General features: G+C 42.4%; 1 protein-coding gene across 2 annotated transcripts; it reads left to right on the top strand.

Annotated features, from left to right (window-relative positions):
- The first annotated feature begins 954 nt into the window (after positions 1-954).
- On the top strand, positions 955-25180 carry SOCS7 (suppressor of cytokine signaling 7). 2 transcript variants are annotated; one of them, XM_088143464.1, is made up of 10 exons: positions 955-2207; positions 6678-6742; positions 8941-9045; positions 12020-12124; positions 15086-15216; positions 15863-16031; positions 16283-16411; positions 18010-18145; positions 18854-19013; positions 19545-25179. In XM_088143464.1, exons 1-9 carry the CDS (start codon positions 1105-1107, stop codon positions 18972-18974), a joined length of 2064 nt encoding a protein of 687 aa, XP_087999590.1. In that variant the 5' UTR covers positions 955-1104; the 3' UTR covers positions 18975-19013; positions 19545-25179. The 2 variants fall into 2 exon arrangements, with proteins under 2 accessions (XP_087999590.1, XP_087999591.1); XM_088143465.1 differs by lacking the exon at positions 12020-12124 and having other exon boundaries at positions 19545-25180.
- Positions 25181-26374: the final 1194 nt, after the last annotated feature.

The following is a 26374-nucleotide window of genomic DNA, read 5'->3' as shown; positions in this document are numbered from 1 at the left end:
CCTGAACTTATTTTTCTCCATTTCGTACTCCATGTCTTTGTGCTTTAGTGTTATGAATTTAGATTATGCATTTCTGTGCAGGACTGGATGGTACGTAAGCTACTTTGAGAGTCTTGGGGCCAAAAGCTATTGCTATGTAAATAAATGACATATTTATTTATTTATTGAATGCATAGATCGCCTGACTCCATCCTGACTCTTAGAACTGACCCTGGTGATCTAGAGAAAGCAGCAGATTGTACTCTCTTCTCATTGTATCTCAGATTATATTTGTAAGCCATTGTCTATACATTAAAGAAGGGAAGCCCTGAAAATCACTGCACGCCTAGAGACTACTTGTTCTTTTTCCCACCTTGGTCACATGGGAAGTGGAACAATTGTATACAGTTAGAGATGTATTTATTTCAGCCTCAGTCTTGGCCCAGAAAATGATGCTTCAAACATGTCCTTTATTTCAAGAATGTGTTCACATCACACACTGAACCACAAACCAGCCAACCACAGCATAGCTTCCTGCGCTGTGGGAAAGCTGCTAAGTCGTTGCTTCGGCGCATCCCGCAACAAGAGTGCTCCCAGCCAAGCCTTTCATTGCACGCTCATCGTGCCTCATTAATGGAAAATTCGGGGCTTGCCTTTCATTCCTACCCCGCTCGTTTCTTAAAGCAATCTGTAAGCAGGAAAAAAAACCCGAAACCGCCTTCTGAAAGGGCCAGCCGTGTGCAAACGTCCCAAGTTTGGGACGGACTCGTTAAAAAGCGAGACTGCGCTCCAGCAGGGAGGTTCTACCCAGGGGCGGGCTGAAAGCGACAGGGGGCGTGGCTGCGCCCCTCGCTGGGAGAGAACAGCTGGGAAGGAGAAGGGCTGGGGGACAGGCGGTGGGAGGAGCGCGCGCGGTGCAGAGGGCCGGCCGCCCTGGAGCTCGCATCATCGGCGCATCAGCGGAAAGGGAAGTCGGAGGGCGTGCACACCCCCTGCTCGGGCGGGCCCCTAAGCAAGCAAAGGTGGAAGGGGAAGCTTTGAGCTGTGGGTAGCCGAGCTGGACCAGGGGTCGGCCTCCCGGTCCTAGTCCAGATTGCTGGCCGAAGACGCCTCGCCTTTTGCCCCATGCAATGCACCGCCTCCCTTAGCGCGATGCAACGGGCCGGGGGAGGAGGAGGAGGAGCGGCGGCGGCGGCGGCGGCGGCAGAGCCCGGAGGAGGCGGTGGGAGAGGAGGTGGCAACGGCGGCGAGGCGGTTGCAGCGGCGGCGGCCTCTTATCGGGTGCTGAGTCGCTTGCTGGGCTACGGCGGGGCAGAGTCAGCCGCAGCCGGCTTGGCGCTGGGCAGAGCCGTTGGGGAGACTGCTGCTATTGCAACTCGGGATCGCGGAAGGGCGGGCGGGCTGCGGGGCTCGCAGCTCCTGGTCTTCCGCCCTGGAGAAACCGGAGAGCCATCGGCGGGCTCCCCGGCCGGCTGCCTGCCGCCGCCTCCGCCGCCTCAGCCGCCGCCGGCGGAGCTCCTGTGCGCCAGGCACCGGTGTGCTCTCTTGGATGCGCCGAAGGGCGAGCCGGGAGGGGGACGATGCTGGAGCGGAGCGGCGGGCGGCCTCCTCTTTCCCCCGGGAGCCGGCCTCGAGTTACAGCTGGCGGCCCTGGGGCTCCATCAGGCGCCCCCGACGGTGCTAGGAGGGCTGGGCAAGCCTTCCGGCGATTGCCCCTGCATGAGCCTCCTGCCTCAGCCGGCGATGGCCCCGCCGCCCGCTCTGCCCCTGTTGCCCCCGGGAGAGGAGACCAGCGACGCCCTGCTGGTGCTAGAAGCTCTGGGCCCTGACGACGAGGACGAAGAGGAGGCGGCCGCGGGGCAGGCCGAGCCCTCCAGCGCCGCCGGCACGGGGAGCAGCCGTGTTCAGTTGCCCGCTGCAGTCCTCCCGGTGTTTGCTGCCGCCGCCGCCGCCAGTGCTCCTTCGGCAGGCCCGGCGTCCGCCGCCGCAACCCCCCGCCCCAGCTCCTCGGCCCCCTCCAGGAAAGGCTCCTTGAAGGTTCGCCTGAGCCGCCTCTTCCGCACCAAGAGCTGCAGTGGGCCGTCCTGCAACCCCGGGGCTGCCGCCAGCGCACGCCGGATCGGAGAGAGGGACCTGCTGCAAGCCGCTGCCGCCCCGGCTCCCTCGGGCACGGCAGGAAGCCTTCCCGATGTGTCTCAGCCTGGGTACCGAGAGCAGGACTCGAGCAGGTGAGAAGAGAGTCGGGCCGCCGGGATATGGATCGAGGATGGAGGGTTGAGCCCGAGGGTGATCCGCCGCAGAAACCTGGTGGGCGACAGATTGAGAGGGAGATCTTTTGGGGGTCAGGATGGGCAGTCAAACTGGATGTGGAAACTGCTGCCCTGCAACTATCCCCAGGGCCCTTCCCTTTGGGCTGGGACTGTTGTGGAACTGTTGGAAAAAATACTTGGAGAAGTGCTGAAGGCCTCCTTCATTAAACTCAGTCTTTGAACTCGGGGAAGGCACCTCCAGATCATTTGGTCTGTGGCCCCAGCCAGCATGGCAAGTCCTCAGTGGTGTAGCAAATGAAGGCAAAATGTCTCAAGGTTGCCATGTTTCCTACACCATTGGCTGTTCTTGTACAGAGTTTGAAGCTGAAAAGATCCAGTTGGATTTGTGATGTATTCTCAAGCCTGTTGCATCTGCTTTGTGTTGGAAAGAATTCACTGACCACCTTCTACCATCACTTCTCACTGGTAGAAGGCATGCTTTGCTTGTATGTATTGTCCCATGTTCGATCTTTGGTGTCTCAGATTAAAAGGTTCAGATTGCATATAGTGCAGTGGAATTTTTACCTGAAATCTTGGACTCTTGCTACCAATCAGCATAAATAGTGTTTGCAGTGGGCAGAATGTGTCGATTTGGTGGACGGTAGCTAAAGTTCTTCTCAGGCCAAAGGAAGTTCTCCCCAAAGGAAGACCTACTGATACTTAGCAGATCTTAGATGCTGGGCTGTTCTTGTGTTAGGATCCTATTGACTATAATTTTGTCTCTCAGTTGTCCAACAACAGTAGCAAACCTTATAAAACTGACTACCTGACTTTAAATTAAATAGAAAAGTGGGTAGTTATATGAGAAGACTTTGTGTGTGGACACCAATCTCGTTCTTGGTAAATGTTGCCTGTTCCTTAATCCTTAGAAAATAATCATCTGCCTGAGCCACTTTTTACAGCTGTCTGTAGATATAAAAAGAAAGTTGTTTGCCCACCTCTCCCCATGGGATTGTGAGTGTGGGAAAACTGAAACTCTGGGGATTAACTGACTACAGGACTTTTTATTGCAAATTGAAGTATGTGTGTGATACAAATCAGGGTGATGAAAAAAAATGGTGAAACGTATGTCATCGTGTCACAACGCAAACCAAGCCTTGCATCCAGGGTTGGGGATGAGTACATAAGCCAGATGGTTTATGACATGATGTACCTTTTGTTCATTTGCCACCTTCTGCAGATGCCTCTGAAGGTGACTTCTTTAATAGAAGGGCCTTACTGTGACAATTTCCAGTTATTGTTGGAAGGATTTATGGCTCTGAGCTTGCTTAAGAAAGAAGCATTCTTCAATCAGAAAAACAGTGTTTTGCTCATTAAGTCTGTGTCTGCTTGCCTTCCACAGTTCTGAAATGTCAATAGGTTAAGACTTTTACTATTTCTAGGGGATTTAATATGGATTTTCTCATAGGTTGACTTTGCCTGGTGACATATTATTGGGTAGTTTACTCAACCCACTTTACAGGTTCACACACTACCTTAAACTGTGAACTAACCACCCAGGCTGGGTTTGCTCAGCCTGCTAGGCTAAAATGTGATGGGGTCGTTTGTTGTTCAGTATTCATACAAATTTGTGAGAGAAAGACGTTGGATTTTTTTAAGGTGCTGACTAAATTTGCTAGCTCAAGGGGTTAAGGTTATATATATTTTTGGTGTCAGATGCAGTTGTGGATCCTAGTTGTGTGATGTTTTCATTAGTGGCCTAACAGCTGTGCTGTGGTGGAAACATTAAATTTTAGGAATTACGTTGCCAAGTGAGGTTGGCTTACTTGTGTTTTTTCAGCAAAGTTTTCCATCTTGTTCTTGATGCTTCTAGACTTGCTGGACTGCCATCCTCTTCAGCCCCTTCTGTTTTGGCAGGCATAGTCCAATGTGCTTGGAGGGGGTCAGGCTGGCAGAGGTTGCAGAGTGCTGTATAACACTATTTATCATTTTTGTTTTATTTGCCCTTGATTTGATCAGGGCTCTGTGCGAATGCTGCTGATTTGAAAGGGGGGTTGACCCAGGTCTCCCACATTAAAATGCTAAATGCTCTGGCCCACCATACTGAGATTTATGTCCAGTTGCACGTATTTGGTTACAGTGGCTGGATAGGGCACATTCAGTCAGGTTTCTTATAACTCAGTGTTCTGCTTTACACGCAGAAGATCTCGGGAATCTCTGATCAGGGGACCTGAGCAGTACTGTAGGGTGAAGAAAAGGACAGGTGAGACCTTAAAGAATTGTTTCCAGTTATGGCAGAAGGGCTTGTGGGGCGGAGAACTTGGGTAGCTCCCTTCTAGTCCCGTCAGCGTGGCCAGTGTTTGGAGTGGTAAGGGAGAACCTTTTAAAAGATCCCCTTCCCCATATTGGGGAAGATGGCTAAGTGGAGCTACTGAGGTCCCTTAGTTGACTTTGAAAGGGCCATATTTCCATCACTGAAACCTGAGGTCTCTTTTAGTTCTTGGTGTCAAGGATTGAAACAGGGACTGGCCCTGGGAATAATCTAGAGCTGTGTTTCTCAACTTTGGCCCCTTGAAGATGTGTGGACTTCAACTCCAGAATTCCCTAGCCAGCATAGCATAGCTGGCTGGGGAATTCTGGGAGTTGAGGTCCACACATCTTCAAGCAGCCAAGCTTGAGAAACACTCATCTAGAGCACATACAGCCACCATAACAAAAGAAGGACAAGAACAAACAAATCCTGGTAAATTAATGCAGCAAAAAACAGCTGCTATTCTCTTAATTGACCTCACTGTGTTTCAATGCTATCTTTTTTTCAGAGGAAGCTACACATTTTTAAAGACCTGTTTCCCAAAGTCTTTCCCTATATGAAGCAGGAGTAAGGTATTTGCTCTTCCGAATTCCAGCCCTCACTCAATGACTGCATTCATGAGCATGCTGAACTATCTTATCACTAAATCTAGCACATTGTCCTGGGCGGTGGGTCAGACTGATTAAGATAGTTTATTCATTTCAATCTGGGGTGTTGTCTGGATCTGGAGTCACTTTGTGATGAAGCCTCCCTTCTGCTTTCTGGACATAGAGGCAGGAAAATAAAGCAGCTATGAAATGAGTCTGCTACAGCCTCGTCTCTTTTTCTTTGATTTCCTTTTTCTGGTGTGGGTGTCTGTGGGTGTGGGTGTGTAAAATGAGAACACGCAGAGGATGAGCAGAGGCAAACTGACCTTGGGTGTTGTGCCTTTTTGACACGGATGCCATTTCCTGCTTTTTCTTAGGCAGCAAAGACCTTGGGATAGCTCTCTTGTGTCAGAAGGCTTAGTGTTAATGGAAGTTTAAGGGCTAGCTAAATAAAGAATTAAATTATTATGAAATCCTCTATTACTAAAGCCATGCTTCCTCCTGAAATTGGACTCCCAGATTAGCTAACCTGAAAAGTCCTGGATTGGCTTCCTCTGTTCACCCATGACGCTTTTTGGCTGTGTGCATACATCATGTTCACCCAGGTCACATAAAGGTCTAGCAGAAGCATTTAGCATTTGTACAACATGCTAAGTTTACCTTGCTTATTTTTTAAAAAAATTGTTTAGTGTGTTTTGGTTAGTCTGTGGTTCAGTGTATTTTGCAAACCCAGAAAATGAATTATAAGATGTGTTGTGTGAGAGTCTGTATTGGTGGAGTGGGTTCCATCATGGAGTGTTCCTCACTAATTAAAAAAAGCAAAAAACCTTACTGAAATCTTTATTTTCTAGGGGAATGAACTGGGTGTGTATATTAGGAAAATGCATTTATATTTTCTTTCCAGGCTCTGAGGCATCTCAGATGGCATGTGTGGAGAGTGGGCAAGCAGGTGCAACCTCTTTGTGGCCTTGGGTTTTAATTTTCTTGGAAAGTTTACATTTGCAGTAGGTCTTCTGAAGTTGGTGGGCCATAGGTCCCATCCTCCTTCACTGATGCAAGTTGAAATTCATCTCTGCTACTCACCTCTGATTGAACCCTGGCTTTCTTGACATTTGGGGAAGCTTACAAATATTGTAGACCATGCAGAGAAAGAAAAGTAAAGCCACTTTTCAGTACACACACTCAGTTCGTTCACTCCAAATATGTATGTATGTATGTATGTATGTATGGCAGCACTATGGAGATTTTTTTTTTAAAGTTGTTCTAATAATTATAGGTTTTTTCACTTTTTAATTACTTATTTCCTCTTTGGTGATTTAATAGAAAAATTGAATATAAATTGAACTAATACATAAATGGGCATCCTTATGCCCAAATAATTGCTCCTTCTGTGCTAACCCCCTCTATTCTTTTTATAGGCAAGGGGTAATAAAGTGAAGAGTTTATGATACAGTTGAATCAGAACTTATTATGGGTATAGGTAAAAGGAGAGGTCAGTGCGGTCATCTAACATTTCTTTATTTACAGACTCTTTTGTATGTATTTTTGTAGAAAACAAAGATTGATGCGAACACAAAGTGCCTTTTCTCCAGTTGCTTTTGGTCCCCTCTTCACAGGTGAGTGTTGAGTCTGATATCTTCTCTTCCTCCTTCACCATTACTTGAAGGAAACCCCTATTGGTTTTACTCAACTCTGCATCCATATTATGTTGCTATTAGACTTTGAGTCATACTATTGATTTTTTAAAAAACCTAGCTAGTTTTGGAGTGATTCTGACTTTTGAACAAAAATAATTAAGAAATACCATGAATGAAAGTGTGTGTGTGTGTGTGTGTGTGTGTGTGTATGTAGGACTATATCTTTTCTCATCTCCAACCAGCAAAGTCTTCTGTAGAATAGCTTTCCCCAACCTGGTGACATTCAGAAGTGTTGGGCTTCATGTTTGATAATTCTCAGATATCATAGGGGAAGACTGTTTTAGAGAGGCCTTCCCTTAAGAACATATCCTAGTATCACAGAAAAAGGTTCACAAAGTAAATTGAATGAGAGACTGTCTAACTGCTCCAACTTTTCCCCAATGTCAAGTCCGACATTGGGGAAATTGATAGCTGTCCCTACATATTGGATTAGGTCTCTTTCCTAGAATCCAGAAGAGTCCTGTTGCTGAAACTGGGGCACCAAACTCTCTGCTAACATCTGATTTCTAACTAAGCATGTCTTTGTAAGCTGAAGGCAAAAACCTAAATGTGAAATCAGGTGAGGCTACATGGAATCAGCTCAGATTAAAATACATACACCAATGTCATCAAGAAGTTAGCTTTTCCCCCCAAACCTACCACAGAATGTCCCAAATCTGCCATAGAATTGGAGCCAAAGAAATACAAAGAACAAAATGTTGATTCTAACTTCTAAGTAATATAATAGCAAGTAGGCCATGTCTCAACATAGAGGATTTGCAGTAAATTCCAACAATTCTAAGATGAAAACTTTAAAAGCATCTTTTCCTTCTGGGCAGAAGACATGGTTTGGAATCCAGAGAGCATACCATAACTTCAGATCCAAGGACAAGATTAGGTCACCTTGTCAGGTGCCAGGCATCACACAATTTTGCATAAATAGCACACACTGATCTTCCCAAGTAAATAATAAAAATACATTTTTAAATGGGTGAAATCTCGCAAGATGTTGATATGCCTCTGCAGTATTGAGACCTGGTTCTGAGGTTTGGAAGCTCTGCTGTCTGCCTTCTGTCTGTTTCAGTTAGCCATTTAGCTGTGGTTCTTGAATCTTTCTTTCCCTCAGGTTCTGCATATGCCTGAGGACTCATAGGGATGGGAAATTATGGTTAGCCAACTTTGTTCCAGCATTTCAAGGTGCTTGAATTTTTGTACCTACTAAGTATTTGGATTGCAGGCATAAAACCAGAAGCTATTCTCAAAATTGGGCATGTTGCTGTAGCATGCAACAGGAGTGTCGCTTCCTCAGTGTGAAGTAGAATATATCCTTCCCTAACCCAACTCACAAGGGCATTTTCTTTGATGTACAGAGGACTGCCTTTGCTATTTGTGGTTATCAACAAAAATCTGCTGGTCGTGTCTGTGTCTTCTTTGCTTCTTAAAGGTTTTGGAGACGAGCTGTGGTTATTCACAGGCCTGAGTGAAATACAGAACTATTCTGTGCCTTGATATATGGACTGAGTGTTATTTCATAGTCCGGCACTTGGTCCAGATATTCCCTTAGCTTAAAAGGGCCTGCAAGATAGCTTATGAGACAAAAGAACATTAAAAGATAACAAGAGGATTGAGACAAAGCAGAATTACAATCTTCTGTTTTCAGTTAAACTCGTTAAAAATGAGATGACCCAAATGACTGTCCAAAATCATGGGAGGTGGAACTAGCTTAATCTCCCTTGGAAGGGAATTTCATAGCCATTGTGCTACCACAAAAAGGCCCTGTTTTATATTCCTGCCAAGCAGTTATTTGGTTGATATAGAAAGGGTCTCTGAAAGACGATCACTTTCAGACTGCTATCATCTGAAATACATAGCTCAGAAAGCAATCTGGTTGCCACACATTTAACTAGCGATAGCTTTGGAACACTTTTCAAGAGTAGCCCATGGGTGTACATTGTGGCAAATCTAATTAGAAGTCAACCTTGACATATGCCTGGGGTCAGAGGCCGTTCTGTCTGGTCATATTAGACCTACACTTCTGACATTAACAGTACCTGTCAAATATGCAAGATGAAGTTACATTTCCATTAGGCTCCAAAGCATTGCTGGCTTTACTACCTTACTTTTCTTTCTCTCTCCAGGTGAGACAGTATCGCTGGTAGATGTGGATATCTCTCAGCGTGGCCTGACATCCCCGCATCCTCCAACACCTCCACCTCCTCCACGGCGAAGCCTCAGCCTTCTGGGTACTGTTTGCTTCTTTACCTGGCTTCCTTCAAGCTTCATTTCTCCCAGAATCTTTCCACAGGAGAAAATGCTGGCCATATTCTTCTGCCTTGAGATAATACTTTTGAATACAGGTAGTCCTCGTTTAGCGACCACACTTGGGACCGGCAACTTGATTGTTAAACGAAGCAGTTGCTAAGTGGAACCACGACTGTGCTTATGATCTTACTTCATCTTTCCTTTGCTTTACAGACCTGCAAAGGTCATAAGTGCGAGGATTGGTCACAAACTTGCTTTTTCATCACTGTTGTAACTTTGAATGGTCGCTAAACAAGGCAGTCACTAAACAAGAACTACCTGTAGGTGGATCTCCTTGGAATGCTTTATACCGTACTATCCAATCTTCACTTTTTTTTATAGGAGCAATTTCAAGGCAGCAACTTTGTATATATTCTCAGCTCTGCAACTGTTCTTTTGTCTGTTTTCCTACCCTCAGATCCTAAGATACACAACCCACATTCAGAGCTAAATTCTATCAACTCCATAAATCATGTGAACTTGCATGTTTTCATAATTCTGCTTCTGCTAGCCATGGGAAAGGTAATGGTATGAAGGACACTTAACACCTCTTTTGCTTCACCTTTTGAATCTTTGGTTATGCCCTCCCTTTGGTTTCTGAGATTCTATCTAGCATTTCCTTTGTCTTTTTTTAACCCTACATGCACAGTAAGAAGACCTACACAGATCCTTTAAAAAAGAAAGTGAATTATTTGTAATCTTTTGCATCTGTGTTTAACAGAAGTTCATATCTGAGCATTTGAAGCTACCCATGGCACATTATTTATTTATATTGTTACAAGTCTAGCTAAGAGGAATTGGTAATCTTTTACAGCTAGGGACCTCAATATAATTTAGTTTGCCCAGAGATCCATCATAGTTATAGAAGTCATAGGACTGGCGTTACTGATTTTTTAAACATTGAAGGTGGTAGGCTTTTTTAAGGGATTGATCATAAACATAACTTTTTGCACCTGATGGTTTTCTGCTGAAAAATTGTGGAAGGCATGATGCCACTTCTCAGCAGTTTGGCATTGAAATTTGGCAGTGTGATTTCTGGAGGATCTGAGAACTGTGAAAAGGGGGGTCAAGGTTGCATGTGAATGGTGGCTTGTCCACCCTGTCTTAGACTGTATACAATTGTCCTCATTTTGTTTCGTGTCAGTCAGTTGTGCTTCTTTGAATTGGTTCTTTAATGCATAGGTATGGAAAGAAGCAAATCTTCCCTTAAAGATTTTTACAATTTGAAATGCATTTGGATTTTGGGCTTAATAAACATTTTGCACACACCTTTCATTTCTCTTGCATCTTTCTGTGTTTATTTTCTTTGTGTTTGTGTTTACATATGTAACAAGACACTAGACCACCAAGCATTATTTAAATGAAGGATATTGTATACCAGGGAGTGGTGCGTGGATATCACAAGGTTCTCTTAATTGAAAAATTGAATGTGGAACTAGCATGCTGCAGAGCCATAGCTTGTAGCATCATCTTTCTTTTCAAGAAATATCTGTCCTGACATAGGCCCCAAAAACATTTTTAGAAATTAAATATGTGGGCATCTGCATTCCCAGTGTTTTATTTGTAAGTACGCTTACCTCCAGAAATAAGAAAAAGTTAAGCTGGAATGATTAGGGTGCATTTTGGAGGGTCAGCAAAGGTGGTAGGGAAGAATCTGACCAGTTTACTTAATGGTACATAGATGTTTTGTGATTGGCTATGTCCACTGTGACATCCATTGCAAATAGTTAAACCGACTTCAAAGTACCATTTTGTGACAGCGACCATGACCTGTTCTCAGAATTCCATATATGCCCATCAGTTTAAAATGATTACCTGCTCCTCTTCTGGAGTATACTTAGACAACCTATTGAACTAGGAAGAGCTTTGAATGAACTAGATCAGGGGTTGGCAATCTGGTGCCTTCTAATTATTTTGCTATGCAAATATTGATTATTTGCCATTGATTATTTTAGCTTGGGTTGATGGGAGTTGAAGTCCGTTATGTGAACATAATTCATGTGTCAATCCTGCATGTTAGGACATCCAACCACAAAGTGTGTTCTAGCATGGCAGGTACATCACAGCTTCCTTCCTTTCTGGGTCTTGCATATTTAGTGGATTACATTTAGTTTGAGTGGTAATCTGCTATGTGTCCTGCTATATCTCAAATGTAGGTCTTTTAACTCCCAGTAAGAGTCCAGTGTATTTGTGTTGAGATCCACCCTTTCAAGTAAGATGGACTTTTACTGTCCACAAATTGACAAGTAGCCAACTGAATATCTATCTCCTCCACTGATAATAGTATAAATGTGTGTGCCTAATAGGGCTGTGCATGCTGTGAAAATGATTTAAAGTAAGTGTTTCAGAGCTCATGTGGCCACAAGTCTCTACTATTCATTAAAGCAGCCCAACTTTTTCAGGCTTCTGCATGAGCTTGAAGAAGCTGCTATTTTAAGGAGCCAACCCCTTTATGAATATAACTCTTAAAGTAGTGTCATTTTTTCCCCAGATTTATACAGAAAACTGAAAAAAAGTCATGTTGCTTTAACGAATAGCAGAGAGAAGCTGTGCTAACATTTCCACAAGGCCCGAAGCACTTCTGCTGAATCACTTTTGAAGCACACATTACCCTAGTATGTTATATATGTACTTATATTTTTTATTATCCAGAATAATTACTTACCCTGCACGTGATGTAAGATGAGGCAGCACTGCAATTTTTTCTTTTTGAATGGTGGCATTTAATCTACATACTCAGCAAATAGGTGATGAATAACTTTTCCACAATTCTATGCGCACAATTTTTATTGATGTTGAAGCCAGCTGAGATGGACGTTCGGGTGCTCAGAGAAAGAGAGCCTAGTGTGAGCCTGGCTTTTGCTCTGTTGCTTTTCATATCTCCTGGACCTCTCAACCTTTTTGTTCTTTTTCTAGACGATATCAGTGGGACACTGCCTACATCTGTCTTAGTGAATCCGATGGGGTCTTCGTCCCTCCAGTCTTTTCCTCTGCCTCCACCGCCTCCACCACATGCCCCTGGTCAGTTTAGCTTCGCTCCTAAATTTTTCCTAAATTTCCATGATAAAATTTACCAGTCGTTGGGCTTTTAAACTGAATTACTGAATTTGGGGGCTCAGGACAACACCCAAGGAACAGAACACATATAAAATAATTCATGAAAATGTCATAATGAATCCAAACACCAGTTTTTTCTGTAATTCTTGGTTGCACTCTGCTTCATGAAGGAAGCACGGATGAACAGCCCTAGAGGGTGACATGCACAGAGTTTCATGGCACCTTTTTCTTCCATTCGCTTTATAAGGTTCTTTGCAACTTTGCCTGTCTCTTTGCTTCTTCCATATGAGGCAATAGTTTCTGCTGTCTCCTGATGCTGCAATTCAATGAAGTCCCATTACTGAGATTTGGGGATATTGTAGTTGATTGGGATAATTGTTCAAGCACTTAAACTTCCCACCACAAAGAGCAAGAGTGCTAAAATACTTAATCAACTATCCTGATAGGAAGTATTTTTCTTTGTGAAATGGAAGTGATTGATGGAAGGAACTTGACTATATCACCCTTATATTAGGATGATGAATGTCTGAAGCAAAAGGGGCAGTTCTTGCCAACATCTTAGCTGTCTCTCTGTAGCGTTCTCCTATAGAAACGAATGATGGTTCATTTAGGCTTTCCATCAAGTATTATAATTAAATCAGTGGCAAATTTATTAAGAATTTTTTGCAGATCTTTTTCGCAATCATTTTTAAAAATAAATCAACATGCATGAAGATTCTCACTGCCCCTAAAATATGTACAGTATATAACAAACCTTGGGGTCAAATAAGGAGGCTTCTTCTGTCTTGAGATCCAGAATTTCTCTTTTTCTTAATTTATTTAGCAAATGTATATGCCAGCCAATCCCCATGATTCTGGGTGTTACAAGAACATAGTCACATGATACAATGATTAAATGTTTAAAATAACTAAAGTTTCTAGAAAGCCTGTTTGAAAAGGTGTGATTGGAACCACTTCCTAAACGGTAATAAGGAGAGAATTTGCTGCAACTCCAGTAGATATTTGTTCATTAGTAAAGGTTTTGGAACAAAAGAATTAGAATTAATCACTAATGTTAAATGCATCCATGGCTAGGTCTGCAAAAAGTGCTCTGTTAATAACTTAAGAATGTGGGGCAGATACTAGGAATAGGCAGTCCTCCATATAATTTGGATTGTGTTGCTCCTGAAGTAGCACAAATGTGGCTTTGCTGCCCTGTAAGGCAGCGTAGACATGAGAATTGCTTGGTTCCAAGATGAATTTGGCTTGTCTTTTTTTCAAAATAAGTACAAAGGTTCTTCCCAGAAATCTATATTCCCTGAAGCAAAAGGAACAAAAATGGAATTGAACCAGAATGCCATTTGGGTATGAACACAGCAAGGTGTTTGTGCCCGTGTAACTGTTATTTCCTATTTGGAGTCATGGAGAGATAGTGGATTAAAAATTAAATTGAAATAAAACTGTAGAATTGTACTTCACATGAAAGTGACCTGAGGGCATATTGTCATTTTCTCTCCCCTCCCACGCCTTTCACGAAGCTCAGCAGAACTTGGTCAGGAACCTTTTGTGTACGGCTACAAGTGTTGATCTTTAGACCAGTGATACGTTATGGGTTTTTCTGAGTGATTACTTTTTCCCTACCTCCTTTAAAAACTTTGTTCTAACCAATTACATTTTTGTCTTGATCAAAATACAATTTTGAGCCAAAATGTTGTGCTTGTATAGAGAGTTGTTCTGTGCACTGGACTTGTCCCCTAACTCCCAAGACGTGGAAATTTAACTGGAGACATTTTGAGTCTCCACTTCTTAACAGGTGAATAATCTTTGGGTGTCCAACCCAACAGTTTCCTATTACTATTGTTTTGAGTTTCTTGAAAGGGAAATTGGGGTAGAATTTACAGCTCATTTTGATGCTCCTTCCTTCCTTCCTTCCTTCCTTCCTTCCTTCCTTCCTTCCTTCCTTCCTTCCTTCCTTCCTTCCTTCCTTCCTTCCTTCCTTCCTTCCTTCCTTCCTTCCTTCCTTCCCTGTGGTTTTCAGTGAAAGAGAGCACAGTATGATTCAACATAATAATAGTAACCATTTGCATTGAATATTCCTAAATGAAAATAACCTAAATATTTCATTCTTTGTGCCCCTTTCCCCCCCATAGGCTTCCAGGTTTGATAACCTGAAGAAAGTGGTTATAAATAAAGTAGGACATCAGTAGACCTGCTTACCCCCACCTGGTATCCTCCAGAAGGATTGAGAGTGCAAGTTCTAGAAGGCCTTCCCAGCATAGTCTTGGGAATTGGGAATTCTGAGAGTTGCCATTGCAAAATTTCTGGCAGGTATCAGGTTTGGGAAAGTGTTGTTGTTCTGAATGGGCTAGAGTTTGCTCCCGATTTGAACAATTTCTGCTTGTTGAAATGCTGCTTATAGCTCAAAGGGGCAAGCAGAGAGTTGTCTAGAGTGTACTGATAGATCTTGCAGTAGATCAACAAGAATTTCTGATTCTTAGGGAGTTACAACTAGCAGCAATAAAGAGACTTTTCCCTGGATTAAGTTGGTGAAATGATGGTAACTCAGGAGGAAAAAGAAGTAGGCTTGAATGTTCACTTCAGTTCTGGTACGGATCACTTTTTCAGAGATGTCGCATTCCACAATTATATGTCAGCCTCCCTAAGCCCCATTGCATCTTGGTGGAAAACTAAAATAGATGATGCAAGCTTAAAGCCTGGGTAGCTTTACACTAGATTGCACTGTAGAGCCTCTGTTTGCAGTCATTTGTCTTTCCGGGGATGAGCATCAGCGGTGGAGAAGAGAGGAATTAGATTCTGCAGTTACTCTTTAGCTTAAAACACGCACACAAATGTGGTCTCCTTTGGTGGAAAGCTGCTATCAAAATACTTGATATTTATATCTGGTGGGGTCAGCTGGGTCTTCTAACCTTTTCTCTCCTCTTCCAGATGCATTTCCCCGGATACTCCCAATCAGACCATCCGAAGCGGTACACAGTCAACCTGCACAGCACCTTCAGTGCCCCCTTTATCGGCCTGATTCAAGCAGTTTTGCAGCTAGTTTGCGAGAGTTAGAAAAAGTAAGGCTTTTATTTATTTATTCATTCAGTAAAGCTGCATAAGCTGCTTTTTTTCTGAGGATGCTTGATGTTCTCTTTGAACCTATCTTTGGTAAAGTTGAGAGGGTTGACAGGGAATGGATTGCAGGATATGTTCTATCCAGTTTTCTTACTGGCATGCAGGATGAGAATTGGTTGGAATGGATAACCTAGGCGTAGCCCTGTTGTAGTGTTAAGTAACCTTATCTTGCTGTTTACTACAGTGCCAATTTGCATATTCAAAATAAATGAGGGGGAGAACATGTCAGGCAGTGCTGGATCAATAAATTTTGCTTTGTCAGAAACAGCTGTTCTGAAAGATAGAGTGCTGTCTTTCAAAACATTGGAGAACCTTGAATAGATGTTTGTTAGGTTTTTGTCATCTGGAAGGAAATGGGCAGGTGGTGAGTCTTCTGGCTCAAAGTAAGGGAGTTCCAGTTGCCACACTGGCTTGGAATTCTGGCAGGTCCTCTGCAGGGTACCAGTTTGGATGAATTTGGTTATGTTTTAGCATCCTGAGGATGTGGAATTTGATTATTGAAAAAATATGCCCCAGTGTTGATTTTTTTTTAATATGTTGGAATCAGTTTCTAAGATAAACCATCAAATAAACATTTTCTTAAATCAGTGTGGATGGTACTGGGGCCCCATGAACTGGGAAGATGCCGAAATGAAGCTGAAAGGGAAGCCTGATGGATCATTCCTGGTTCGTGATAGCTCCGATCCTCGCTACATTCTGAGCCTCAGCTTTCGATCACAGGGTATTACCCATCACACTAGAATGGAGCATTACCGAGGTGAGTGGAGTAGAGACGTGGGCATCAGATTAGGGTGGCTTCCTACTGAGTTTGAAAGGGAAGGATTTGCCTAGGTTCATTTAATGAATTATTGTGGAATGTGATTTTCCAACCTAGATCTCCCAATGCCAGTATTCTGACTTGTGGTTATCTTTTATTTTAGTAAGCTTGCATAAAGCCAGCTTCTACAAACCATGCACTTTCACCCATGTACTTCCTTGTTCTGTAATGCTCCTTTCTTCTTGGCTCAGGAACCTTTAGCCTTTGGTGTCATCCGAAGTTTGAGGACCGTTGCCAGTCTGTGGTGGAGTTCATTAAACGGGCTATCATGCATTCCAAAAATGGAAAATTCCTTTATTTCTTGCGATCGAGAGTGCCAGGTAAGTGTGTGTGTGTGTGTGTGTGTGTGTGTGTGTTGGAGGCGACTCACGCAGCTCTTAGATATTCTTTTGTTGTGGCATTTATTAAGTAAGATATATAATGACCAGCAATTATTTTTAGCTTTTGTTGGCAAAAATATCTATCCTGATAACAGTAAAAAAGTAATTCTGAAATATCCGGCAAGATTTGGACAGAATGCTCTTGACTCGAGAAGCAATTATTCCAGGGAATAGGTGACAGTTAAGTGAAAAAATGGATGGCGTTGAAGTGTAAGGTAAGGTGCTTCAGATATACCTGGAGATCTGGTTTATCCTGTTCCTGTCATTGACATACATGCATTTCTGTTGGGCATTTTCAATTGGCCTGCTGAATGTGGAATTGTACAGTTCTCTTTCACTTGCTTCAAAGGCTGAAACATAAGCCAGGGTTTTGGCCCTCCAGCTGTTGGGTTACAGCTTTCATTCTCCTTGACGATTGGCTGTGTTGTGCTTGAATAGAAATTCCCTAAAATCTGATCTAGCCCATTATATGGCTTGACTTGCACAGCTCTCTGCTCCATCCTGCTTCCTCAAATAATTTTGATAGCTGTGAATTAATCTAGAACGTTTGACACAGAAATTATACGTGATTCATTGACACGAGAGTTGTTCTTCATATGCCTCTATAAAACTTGACATCATCCACTGGTTAAATTATTCAGTTAGAGAAAGCTGCATGAGCTGGAAACGAGCAAGATTCAAATGCCCTGAGCTCCAATATTTTTTCTTATACATTTAAAACATTTCTACCCTATTCTGTAGTGTCTCCCTCCAGTAAGCCCATCTCCTGAGGACTTTAGGAGATCTAAAAGGCAGGATGCCCAAAGGAAAGGATGTCAAGGGATGAGGGGATGAGAAAATAATCAGAAATAAAGAGGATACATCAGGCTTCATCCCAGCTGATACTCAAACTAGAAGGTTGCAGCCAGAGATTCAAGACACAGCTCTGATAAGATATTTTCATCATAGATGCTTAAAAACCTTAATAATGCAAAAAACCAACCAACCAACCAACCAAACCAGCTACAGCAAGCTTTCGCTGCCCAGAGACACTTGTTGAGATGGGTAGCCATACAAATTGAATGAATGAATGAATGAATGAATGAATGAATGAATGAATGAATGAATGAATGAATGAATGAATGAGACTCAAGCCCTAATTATAGCAGCTGCAGTTCAAACCTTACATCTCTCTTCCATCCACATGGTGTAATGGACTGAGAGCCACTTGTTTCTCAGTGGGAGAAGCAGTTGACACCTTTGCCTTGTTATTGTGGCAATGTGACAATTCCAGTGGAATTGTCTGGTCTCCAGCCTTTTGCTTCTAGCCTTGCCCATTCTAGCCCCCAGTAAGTATGGCACACCCCAGCGCAAGGCTGTATGGAGTAATGTCTCCACCAGAGGGCAGTACAGTGACCATTCAGAGTGGCTGCAGGAATTCCAGCATTTGCTGTTCTCCCTGCTCCTGAGAAGGATATTTCTCAGTTGTTGCTATTGTGTTTTCCTCTAACCTGATGCCCTCTCTCTTAATTTTTTTATTTATTTTTTTTAATTTACAGGTCTCCCTCCAACTCCTGTCCAACTTCTCTATCCGGTCTCTAGGTTCAGCAATGTCAAGTCACTGCAGCACCTCTGCCGCTTCCGGATAAGGCAGCTGGTCCGCATCGATCACATTCCAGAGCTCCCACTCCCCAAGTAGGTCCTGCCTTTTGCTTTTTGGTCCTTCCAGCTCTCATTGGCTAAAGGAATTAGATTTGCTGTGTTGTCCTCCTACCTACCAATGGTAAAATTAGTAGTGCCAGACAGTTTGGTGCAACAACTTAAAAATACAGAGGCTGTTTCTGCATATTTCTGGAGACTTTCTAGGGGGTGGATACATAGAACAGAGCTTTTGAAACACCCTGTTCTGGTGTTGGAACAGGCTGTTCTGACCTTACTGTTCTGATGTTGTTTCAGTGTGAAACATTGGTTGAAATTTCACACCAGGGTTGAAACACCTTCAGAAAGGTTAGGACAATCAGTTAAACAAGACAAAGAGAGATGACAGGTTTCTGGAGGAAAGGGAACCAGGAACCAAAGAGGTCTGCATACGTTGCAGGCACCCAAAATTAAGGTATCTTTTAAAAAATTGTTTCTTTTTAAATTTCATTAGCCATAATCTTGCAAGCTCCCATGTCAGAATGTAGAACTTGTGAGATCCTGTCCATTTTTATACATTCAAATATCCCCACACAAACTTTTGTTAGCTTGGGGATCTGCAGAATTAGGGGTGTTGCAAACTCAATCTTTCTGGACCCCTGTTTGAAAGAGAGAGGGATTCATCAGTCTGCTTACTTGGAATGTCTCTTCTGCTTCCTTGGACCTCCAAAATTTACTGAAGTCTCCTTTCCCTTCTCTGATCAGGCCTCTGATAACATACATTCGCAAGTTCTACTACTATGACCCTCAAGAGGAAGTGTATCTCTCACTGAAGGAGGCCCAGCTGTTTTCCAAACAGAAACAAGAATCAGATTCCTCGACGTAGTGATGAGAGCCCCTGCCTATCGTGCTGCTGTCACCAATGGTAATATAATACTGTAAATTAGAGGATTAGAGTCTTGTTCTCTCTCTCTCTCTCTCTTAAGGAATCTTAAGTGTGTTTTAGTTTGACTCTTCTTTGATATACTGTATTGGAAGCTTTGTATATAGTCTACATTTTTTTAAAAATGGTTTCAGCTATGCAGTCAAAGCACAGTTGTATATATTTCCTCATTTTCCGTAACAGAAGCCTAGTCCCCTGTCCACCAAAAGTTTTTGTTGAATCAATATTATGCAGGCTTCCCTGGGTAAGCCTGGATACGTTGACAGGCTTACACTCATAAAGGCTAGATATGTGCGTTTTGAATTTTAAAGCAAAGTGAAGTATTTTGGAATGCTGTCCTCAAAACCAGACCACATGTGCACATTACTATAAGCACAGAATAGACCTAGCATTATAATTCAACCTTGGATATGCAGAAAGAAGGACATGCTATAATTCTGTTCTTAACAATGTCTACATTTATGGGGGTTTTTCTCCTCCCACCCGTCTTTCTGTTTCCCATCTCCAAACTAGGAATTGGGTCACCAGTATCCTGTAGCTGTGGAAGCTGCATTGGAAGGGACTCCTGGTGTTTCCTTTCTGGCTGTCTTAGGCCTCCAGAAAAGGGTCCAGGGCTTGAACAGAAGCACAGCTGTGCACAGAAACGGGTGCCCATGACCCCACCTGGTTCCATAAAGATGTTGGAATCCACCGAAGCCGGACTACAGGCTCCTGGAAGGACGAAGAATGTTATTTTTCTTGTTAAATTTCTATTTTTGGGGTGCTTTTTTTCTTTCCATGTTTTCTAACATGGGAAACAGTGAGCCAGTTTTACATTTTGTTTACCTGTTGGCATTTGGGGATGGGGAGGGTGGGAGTGTCACCGTCTCCAAGATTTAATGAGCAAAACCTGCTCCCGGTTCCAGTTTCTTTAAGAATGCTGCTTTTGTAAGAAGGGTTTGAACTCAAGCTGCATTTGGCTGTATAAAATAGTTGCATTGGGAGCGTTGAGCTTTTCTTCGCTGGAGGTATATCAGCTGAAGCTGGATGCCTGTCTCTCATGGGATTGCATTGTGGGTCCTGCGCTAAGCAGGGAGTTGGACTAGGTATTCTCCAAGATTCATCCCAACTCTGGAATTCTGGGAGGCCAGAATTTGGGTGGTTGGAACAGGGAGGCAAAAAATAGCGAGCTGAAGTAGAACTTCTTGCTCGCTTAAGAAAAGCTTGATAGCATTTGGGGGGGGGGCAGTGGGAGGGTGGGAAGGTGCCAGAATATAAGTCTGATTAAGCAATGGAAAATTAGCCAGACTGGGGAAAATTGCTGTTGCCTTCTGTTTGAATGCAAATGGGACACGGGTAGCAATGTGGAATGTTTCCACTGCAGATGCCATCAGCCATTGGAAAATGGACAGATCTCTCCCACTTATTTTTTAATTTTATTTTGCCTTTTCTCCCACTATTATTAACACTGGAATTCATCAAAGCGGTAGCTGTTGTAAAAGCATTGGTATACCCCCATTAGGCAGAAATGAATATGCACCAAATAGCTGAAGTCAGCCTTGGTCTTACAGATGGGGTTTCATCCTGTTGCTCTGAAGAATGGCAAGCCAAGATGAGCCAGCAAACAAGTTAAGGCTAATCAGGCAAAAAGAAATGCCTCTGGGACCTTTTTAATGTGAGGCAGCAAATTGTGAAGCACCTTAGTCCCATCTTGCTTTGAGGATGGGAGGGAAAGGAAAGTCAGGAGCAAGAATACATGATCGCCACTGTTTCCTTCCCCAAGCTCAGAAAATCATTTTTGTCAGAAAGATGCTCTATCTACCAGCCTTCATAAGAAATCTAAATATTAAAGGAATATTGAGTGCTGTTTCAGTGGTTCATTATAAGAGCAAGATAAGGATTTTGCCCTAGCAAAACTCAAACTATCCCACTGTTGTTTAGAATTGCAACACCCAGGAAGTACATTGCCCTCTTTCTATGTGATAAGTCTCTTGCCTATGTAGCTTAAGGTACTTTGTGTAAATTTCTTGGTGACATTTTTGAAAGCTGTGATAACTTAATAATTTATTATAATTTATTTATTATTGTTATTAGTTTGGAAAGCTTGTTCCATATTCTCCAATCAATTTGTCTTGAATTCAGCCTCCGTTCCCAGAAGTCTGAAGTTTTGCATCCTGCCTATTGCAGATGGTGAGGTTTTGTAATCATGGAGTCTTTAGAATCTTCATATGCAGGAAGCTTAAAGTGGATGGCTAGTATGTCGTTATCTAAAACTGAGTCTTGGAAAAAAGCGTGATTGTATCTGTTAAACAAATTCAGGTTCTAGAGGGAGCTGCACCTCTGTTCCTCCCATTAGAACATTTGTGCTTCAAGACAGATTCCAGAATTTATTTCTAATAATTGTGCAGCACTTCCTCCCCTCAGTTGTTCTTCTCCCGATTCTGTCCTGAACCCTTCCTTCTTAACTGATGCTCAGTTTACTGACTGACATCCACCTGAGCTGTGCCCTATCCCCAAAGAAGCTTTGTCTCTTGCTGCTCAGTTTTTAAGTTTATGAAATAAGTGAATTGAAGAGACACTGATCCATTGGAGTGCTTCCCTGAGTATCCATTTCCTCATAATAGTTCCCACAGCAGCCAAGATACTTGTATTAGAGGTGAACTTATGAAAGTGTTGGGTCTGTCGTATAGAGTAGAATAAGCTGCATTCTTGAAACTCATTCTGGTACACTGGAAGAAAATACATGCCTCTTCTTCCCCCCATTTTAGAATACACGACTATAGTGACTTTGGGACTTACCAAATTAGCATCAAAGAAAAGCATACTTGAAAAGACTTGTTACTTGAAGCTAAAAAAAGTTCCAGGTAGGATTGAATCTTAAACCAGGAAGACAACCCCTCACTTCCCCAAAAGTCCCTTCTTGGGTGAACATTTTAAAATGTAATGATACACTGCAAATGTAACCATATACTGAAAATTTCTATGAATTCTCATGCCTTAGAATATGTGGCTGCAAAGGAGTGTTTAAAGGTGCTGGGTAACAGGCAAAAGAGGGTAAAGATTTTGCTCTTGCCCACATAAAACTTTCTGGCTCTTCAGATAACAAATGAGCTGTTCTTATAGTTACAGCTTAATCCTTGCTCATTGTAAACACACTGTTTATATCTTGCTTAAAATGACAGACTTCTTGATATGTGGTGGACTTGGAGATTTCTTTGGTTTTCCCTCATGTTTGGTTCAAGTAAGAGCTGAGATCAAAAGTCCCAAAGTCCTAAGGTCTGCACTTGCTTTGATGGTGGGGAAATGTTTCTTAAAATCTGGTTCAAACACGCACAAACCATGCCAGTGACGGGCGCCCACTTTCTGCTGCTGGCCACCTGCCATTTTGCTGAACTGAACTTCTCTAAGATTCTGTTATTGACTACTGAGTAGCAAAGGCCAATCATGTGTAAATAACTCCTGGAGAGCCATTGGGCTTTGTTTGGCCATTGTTACATCCATGTTAGGTTTGCTGTAATGTTTTTCTGTGAAAGAAACTTCTTTATGTCTCTTTTTTAAATACCTCCCCTGTGGAAGCTATTTGACCCGTTCTGTTTGAAAAGTGTGAATGATTGGATGAATGTTGTACCAAGAGAATTAAAATCTGCACTGTAGCCTTTCGGGTTGTCTGCCTTTGACTGAACCTTTGCTTGGGCATTTTCTGATGTAACATGTGGTACTACATCAGTACGATGGTCATACAAGAGATGATGGAGGGACTACTAACCAAGAACAAACTGGTGGCATTTGAAATCTCGCCTAGTTTTATGGATTTTTTTTTTTTAAATCGTGTATTATTTTCAGGTGGAACCTAAGGCTTTCTCAACAGATCCTCTTCCTTGGGGAAATAACAGTTATCCTCTGAGGAACCTTTCTCTGTCCTTTCCTTTTTTCTTTTTCAAATTGTGGCACAAATAATATTCCGTCCCTGAAAAGTGATATGAAAAAAGCCAATTCAAGTTGCCTTCATTCTTTAAATTTTACATTACCAAAGGAGTTTTTAAAACAGGTTCACGGATCTTTGCATGATGCAGAGTGAAAATAAACTGTGACACCGTTGGCCCTGGGTGGGAGATGCGGTCTTCTGTGTTGATAAGAATGCACCAAGCAAAAATAGTTAAATACGGAGCTTGAAATATTATTTCTGTTCTTCAAAAGTGTCTTTTGATTTGTGTTCCCTTGAAACAGCCTTGCTAGATCTCTTCCTCTGTTTTATTTCCTGGATGGGAAGGTGAAAGAACGGTGAATGACCTGCTGAACAGTCCTCTGGTTCACACACTGCACTAAGCCATGGTTTAACTATACATTGATGAGCAAGCCATAATTGGCTGCACTCATGCATTATACCAAGCCATAAACCAGGGTTGGCAAATCTCATTGTTTGTTTTTCCCCCTAATTCGCTAAGCTGAAATGAAAAGAATCCACGTTATGGCTTGGTATTAGGGGTGATCCCTGTCTATAAATCCATGGTGGACTCAAACATAGCTCATAGTCCAGCTCTCAACTGCCCTCCATGTTATACTTGTTGGCCAATGAAATAAATTTCTCTCCTTACTGAAATGAAGTCAGGGTCTAGCTGTGGGAATTAGATTACAACATATATGAAGTTGTTAATAACTTTTTTTTTGGCAGACTTCAAACTGAAACGGCTTTATCTAGTTCCACATCTACAAGTTTTAATCTGTACTCCATTCATTGCTATCCAGAAATATGTAACCAGGTGTTGTAGTTTATTGGGTACTTATATAATGATTGGAATAGTTTACCAGTCCCCTTGGCTGGTAACTGATGATTAGCTAATTCCATTTGAAAGTGATTCAGGACCTAAATCAGCCTTCCCTGACTTGATTACCTTCATTCCATTTCAAATTATTCCCAATTGAGGATGATAGTAATCTCCAACATACCTAGGAGGCACCAGGTTAGGGAGGGCTGACCTAGTAAATCAATGGAGTAGAGATATTGCAAATTCACTAATCCATTCTATTTGAGGACAATAAACGTTTTTCAAATAGTTCCAAAACTTCTCTGGACTTTTCTCTGTTGGTATTATATATTAGTTAATAAGACTGTATGACACTCATATAAAAGCATGTCATATAGCGGTGTCAATCACAGGGAGCAATCCTTACAGCTTTTCTATGACCTAAAATAAAAGGGCACATAAAACTGTCAACCCAATTAAATCAGTGAGTTGATTTAAAACATAAAACAATGTATATACCTCAGTAACAACACACAAAAAGCTGGTGGTATATGCACACAAGTTCAGTTTGACTCTAAATCTTGCTTATATCTTCCAACAAAGTTCATTTCACAAGGTACAACTTTACTGGATTGTAAGATGTTTCCTGAATTTTGATCAAATTTGCCTTTCTGTGTGCATGTGTTTAATTTATTAAAATATTGCTATGATTTATTTTCAGATTTACATAACATAAACAAAATAAATGGAATCCAGACTTGCAAGACAATTTTAAAAGTTTGGGGCTGGGGAAAAGGAAAGAAAAGATGCTTTATAAAAATAAATGCACTTTGGGTGTGTTCTAAGACATTTTTAAGGAAGGTGAAGGCTGTTTTATGGACTGGGTTCTGATTGGCCTTGTCTGTATATATTGTATCAATAGGCACATTTTGTGTTCCTCATTTGGAAGCATTGTAACTGCTGCAGAGTCCTGTCTGGAAAATGGATGTACTGAATTATTTTGCCTCAATTTTCCCCCTCCTTTCAGGGTAAATTTTGTCAACCATGGGATGGAATTTTGCCTTTTTCCTGTTTGTATCTCATTTCTATTGTGGGTTGATTTTTGGGTTCTTTTTGGCCTATGGGTGTCTGTTTGACAGGGTTGGTGGGGGAGTGGATTTTCAAATAAAATACTTAAATTATCCCATATGTGCCCTGTCTTGTTTTTACAGTGGAGATTTCCCTCGGATCAATGAAGGTTGGATTAGAACACCTGTCTTAACCTGACAGGCTGGTAAGTCAGGTGGAATGGAGAACCTCCGGCCCTCTAGGCATTCCTGAACTACAATTCCCAGTATCCCCTTTCATTGGTTGTGCCGCTCCAACCAGTGAGAGCTGCAGCTAACACATAGAGAGCCCCAGGATCCCTACTCCCTGCTTCTTTGAAGGAGTTTATGACATCCTTTAGTTGCTGTGGATCACCTGTCTCATAGCTCAAACCTCTATTAAAGCACGTTGAGTACAAACCTGTCCAAACTCTTGTGCTTTCATCCCTTGAGGTTCTGCTGGTGGTGAAGTGAGGAAGTAAGGGTTTTCCTCTTGTATGCCACGTTTTCCCGAGAAATGCTGCCTGCTTTCCCACCTTCTAGAGAAACTCCTTTGGCCTCTGGAAACGTTCCTGCAAGCTTTTTCAGCACCTGGCAATACATTTGGCTTCAATTTTATGCCCGTGCATTTCACAATGTGTTATGGCATTAGTTTTATAGCTGCCATTTTCTGTATTTCTGTCTTACCAGAGCTTGTTTGGGTCTTGTTCTGTTATTAATTCTACACTACCTTGGGGTTTTTATTCAGAAGGGTAGACTGACTACATTGTTTCTTAGACCAGTGTTTCTCAGCCTCAGAAACTTTAAGATGTGTGGACCTCAACTCCCAGAATTCCCCAGCCAGCATATTCTGGGAGTTGAAATCCACACATCTTAAAGTTTCTGAGGTTGAGAAACACTGTCTTAGACTGAAGTGCCTTTTCAGAATAGGAAGTTGCTTTGGCAGCTGGGAAATCCTCTTAGACTCCAGGCATTGGTAACATTCATAGGTCCTAGTTTTCCTCTGGGCATGTACCTCTGGAATGTACAGGCAGACCTTGCTTAATGACTGCCCTGTTTAGCAACTGTTTGAAGTTACAACAGTGCTGAAGAAGTAACTTTATGACCAGTCCTTACATTTATGATGGTCGCAGCATCCCTGTGGTCAAATGATTGACATTTGGGTACTTTGCAACCAGCAGGCATTTATGATGGTCACAACATCCCGCAGTCAAGTGATTGCCATTTGCATGCTTCACAGCCAGCTTCTGACAAGCAGAGTCAGTGGAGAAGCCAGCAGTAAAATCGCAAATTATAGTCATGTGATGTCTCGCTTAACAACCAGCAGTGACTCACTTAATAACCAAATGGGAAGTGATGTAAGTCCATCACAGTCATGTGATGTTTCACTTAGTGACTGTGTCTCTCAGCAACCACAGTTGGGACCAGCAACTCTGTCCCAATTGTGGTTGCTAAGTGAGGACTACCTGTATTTCCTATCTAATAACTTGCTTGTCCTTTAAAGTGCTAGAGGCAAATATTGAAGTCAAGCTCA

The sequence above is a fragment of the Python bivittatus genome, unplaced genomic scaffold (assembly GCF_059951505.1).
Source record: "Python bivittatus isolate LINGU-HERP-01145 unplaced genomic scaffold, Pbiv_v1 ctg000410_np1212, whole genome shotgun sequence".
NCBI classification, from domain to species: Eukaryota; Metazoa; Chordata; class Lepidosauria; order Squamata; family Pythonidae; genus Python; species Python bivittatus.
Note: the sequence above shows the minus strand (reverse complement) of the source record. Positions and strands in the feature narration are given on the sequence as shown.

Coding starts and splice junctions, on each gene's coding strand:
- SOCS7 (XM_088143464.1), top strand. CDS start 1,105: ATGCAATGCACCGCCTCCCTTAGCGCGATGCAACGGGCCGGGGGAGGA. Junction 16,032..16,282: donor TAGAATGGAGCATTACCGAG/GTGAGTGGAGTA, acceptor TTCTTGGCTCAG/GAACCTTTAGCCTTTGGTGT. Junction 18,146..18,853: donor CCAGAGCTCCCACTCCCCAA/GTAGGTCCTGCC, acceptor TTCTCTGATCAG/GCCTCTGATAACATACATTC.